General features: G+C 49.6%; 1 protein-coding gene across 1 annotated transcript; it reads left to right on the top strand.

The window, feature by feature from the left end:
- The first annotated feature begins 1,499 nt into the window (after positions 1–1,499).
- On the top strand, positions 1,500–3,388 carry LOC114854613 (Krueppel-like factor 2). The gene is made up of 3 exons (XM_029149189.3): positions 1,500–1,890; positions 2,095–2,947; positions 3,198–3,388. Exons 1-3 carry the CDS (start codon positions 1,819–1,821, stop codon positions 3,371–3,373), a joined length of 1,101 nt encoding a protein of 366 aa, XP_029005022.1. The 5' UTR covers positions 1,500–1,818; the 3' UTR covers positions 3,374–3,388.
- The last annotated feature ends 616 nt before the right edge of the window (positions 3,389–4,004 follow it).

Genomic DNA, 4,004 nt, shown 5'->3' with positions numbered 1-4,004 from the left:
CCACAGGGGACCAGCCTGAGGAACAGAGGCTCAGAAGGACTGACCGGGTTAAAGTTGGTATTGGAACCTGAGCTCTGAAGATACTGTACCACAACAAAAAGCGAACATTGCATTTCATTTGGAATTAAGGTCCCAGAGTCTAGAGGAAGAGTCCAAGATGCTCGAGGTCCAGAGTCACTATGCTTATGTTGAGAAGCTGATTTTTATAAGTAGATCAGGAGCTACTGACCATCACTCCCGGCCTACACATCACAGACAGTCTGCTGTGTGGTCACACAATATCCTCTTTTATCCTCAGAGGGATGAACAGCTGACATATGTCAGTGTGTATAATTGGTCTATTACAAGTGTCACTTTTTGAACTGAATGTTTTTGATGATATTCTGATTTACCTGTGATCCAACTTGCTTCCTATGAGGATACAAGAACCTCACCACATTGAGACACCCTGTGAACCAGTCGCCAACGGCACAGCAGAAGTTCAGTGTGTTCCCACAAATTCATCAGCATTCACTGAGAGGCGTGTGGCTCTGGATTTACCAAATCGCTCTAAGTTCTAAAAGCATGAGGTGATGTAATCAGTCTAATGAATCAGAGCGCTGAGAGGCAGCTTCGGCATTTTCCACCAGGTACCAGGAGTCACACACGCGACTGCTGTATTGTCCTGAAAAACAATGAAGGGTTCAGTCAGCTTCATTTAGCGGAACAATCAGGTGCAGATAAACCATCGTACATACAGTATAGACTACAGGGCTAAACTGTGGCAATGACATCAAACACACATTTTCATGCAGTGTGGTTCTCTCAGACCCTGACGTTGCTGCCCTCTGCATGTTCCTGTTCACACAGTTCAACCGCATGTCACCAGATGCAAAACGTTGTAAACACCCGTGTTCTGTCTGTGGCTGCAGATCTGCCAGGATCAGCCAACACACTGCAGCACAGACAGACATGAAGAGTTCAGTCAAACAGATGCAGGCTGAGCTTTTCCTTCTGTAAGCTGAAGTGGGGCCAAGTATGAAGGTATGAATAATATTATATATTATCTTATATTAACGTGAATATTAAATCACCTTTGGTTTATTTCTTTCACGTGGTCCGTTTTGGCTGGACGCGGCTCACGCACTGAATAGCCTACTTTGAAGTCCAACTGTGCTGAAGTTGGCGCCTGGTGGATTAAACCTGCAGTGTTTAAAACTCAAAGAGCAGGTCACGAACTGAGGCGCGCATCACACCCTGTACAGACAGGCGCCGGCAGCAGTCGTTGGCCGTGCGTAAAAACCCGTCGTGCCGTTTCGGGAGCAAGCGCCTTGTTCGTCCGCTTCCTCAGAGTGAAGCACGTGCCGTTGTACTGAGGCGTCTTAGTTGATGCTTGAGTCTTTAGTCCGGGGGAGGTCCCTCTGTCTGCGTCTTGTTAGTTTTGCCGAGGTTTGACTGAGGGGCGGGTTTTCTTCTCTGTCTTCTCCTAGGCATTAAGCAGCTGCCGGAGCAGAGCACTCTGACCCAGTCCGTCTCTGGCTCTCTGTGGTTCTGAGTGCACGAGAACTTGGACTTTTATATCAAGGCTAAATTTAGGGGGCTGATCGCTGCGCCGCGTCCTCATCTTGGACGCGCTTCCTTCCCTCGGCTCCGCGTTGGTCTGGTTTGTGCAGCAAGTGAGATTTATCAGACAAGCAACTTCTCCTCACGCACAGCTGCACATGAGCGAGGAGCAGCACGCGCGCTCTATCGCTTCTGGAAACTCAGCTAGCGGACTTTGGTGTCTTTTTTTAAACGAGGCACTTCTTCCAATATTAGTTTTCAAAACAACGCGTGGAAATGGCAGCGACTGGGACTATTTTACCCTCAATATCAACATTTGCCAACCAGAAAGAGAAAAATTGGGAGGATGTAAGTCGTTCTCTTTCTTTTTTGGGGGGTCTGAAATACAAGCACTAAGCAACACTTTGAAACGTGATTGTTATTATTGTTTTCCCGGTAAAATTCATTTGGCGCTGGGTTTTCGCGCACCTTTATGATTTTTGAGCCACTTAATTTTAGTGAAATGTTTCGTTTTCATTTAAAAGCAAACTTTTCTTTCCTCACTCCTCCCAGGGGTGGAAGGGCGACACGAGCAGCGCTGTGCCCGACGACTGTCTGGGCAAAAAGGACGAAGAGGACTTGGATAGGTTTCTGGACCTGGAGTTTATTCTCGCCAACACCGCCGGGACGGTATATCCCCACCAGCAGCAGGACGCGGCCAGTTACACATCTGTCCAAGACGTGAACTGTCCTCCTCCGCCGTACAACAGTCTGACGGCGGAGCTGCTTCGCTCCGATGTGGATTCCAGCTTCCTTCCCGGGAACAGCACTGGCTTTCGGGGCAGATTTCTGCTTAGCGCAACTCAGGATTTATTCCCACAACATCCGAGTATTAAATTGGAGCCCGCATTCATGGACACATATGGACCCGTCTTGGATCTGGTGCCTCAGAGCTGCACCAGAATCAAACGCGAAGGGAACGTGTCCTGCATGATGTCATATGAGCAGCAGCCGTGCACTCACTCTCCGCGGGCCGCGGTCGCCAGCATGACGCCGCCGCTCAGCCCGACCGACCTAGTGAGCTGTGACTGTCACCCCTCCCAGATGTGCAGCTTCCACCGCAGCGCGCCCGGTGCGTTCAACCACGCCCACAGCGGAATGCAGCTCCCCTTCGCTGGGGCGAACCAGCAGCATTTCCCCGCTCTGTTCGGAGAGGACGCGGCCGTGATGCAGCAGCAGCCAGTCGCTCCGCTGCTCCCGCTCACCCCGCCGTCCTCTCCGCTAGAAATCATCGACACGAAACCAAAGAGGGGTCGCCGGACCTGGCCGAGGAAAAGGTCCGCAATGCACACCTGCACGTTCACCGGATGTGGAAAGACCTACACGAAAAGCTCCCACCTGAAGGCGCACCTGAGGACGCACACAGGTAAGGAGTGTGGGAACTGTCCCAGGCGATAGAGTGCAAAGTCCACAGAAATAAGTTCATGTGATTCATTTGAATTGAAAAAGCTAAAGAAATACATTGTACCGATCGCGCAGTGCCTGCTGGACCCTCGCCGCTGCCTGACTGCAGGTGCCGAAGGGCACACAGTTACCAAAAGTACACAAACAAACAGATCTATTTAGCAGATCTATTTTGACAATTCGCTCCTACAACTTATGGCGCTTTTTTGCAGGAGAAAAACCATACCATTGCAGCTGGGAAGGCTGCGGATGGAAGTTCGCTCGTTCCGACGAGCTCACGCGCCATTTCCGGAAGCATACCGGGCACCGGCCCTTCCAGTGTCACCTGTGCGAGCGCGCGTTCTCCAGGTCCGACCATCTGGCGCTCCACATGAAGAGGCATATGTGAAATCCATCTAGAGAGCAGACAATGGACGTACGCACCGCATCCAGCCTGTATCGTGATGTAACGCTCTGCAAATGAGAGGAAACAGGACCCAGGTCCACTGTAAGACTGGACTCCAGAACACGTAGCATTAGTATCAGGAACGGGACAACCCACTTTAACTCCGTGTTGTGGAGTTTAAGGACACATACTTGAGTAAATGGAGCCTAATGAATTGACCATGTTGCTATAATGTAACACAGACAGATGTCATTAGTAGTATGACAGAAGATGTCTCCATATGATATTTTGTAATGTAAGGAGCTTTTAAATAACTGAGAACACAACAAGCAAATATAGACGAAACCAAATTAGACGAAGCCTGTTTTACATAGCTGTTACTACAACACCCAGCCTATCAGCACACGCACGGGAGCAGCTGGAGGCTGCATCCTGCCTCAGTGCCTTATCAGATGCCATATTCATCAGAGGCTACGAACAATCAAAGTTTCATTCTTTGTGTTACAATGTCAATATGTGAAATAGTTTGAGAACTGCTTCTGTCCTCAGAGGCTTGAATCAAAGACTGTGTTACCAGCATCTAAAGTCAGGGTCACAATGTGCCTATCAGAGGCTACACAGACTGGGTTGCATC

This window comes from Betta splendens, chromosome 4 (genome assembly GCF_900634795.4).
Source record: "Betta splendens chromosome 4, fBetSpl5.4, whole genome shotgun sequence".
Lineage (NCBI taxonomy): Eukaryota > Metazoa > Chordata > Actinopteri > Anabantiformes > Osphronemidae > Betta > Betta splendens.
Note: the sequence above shows the minus strand (reverse complement) of the source record. Positions and strands in the feature narration are given on the sequence as shown.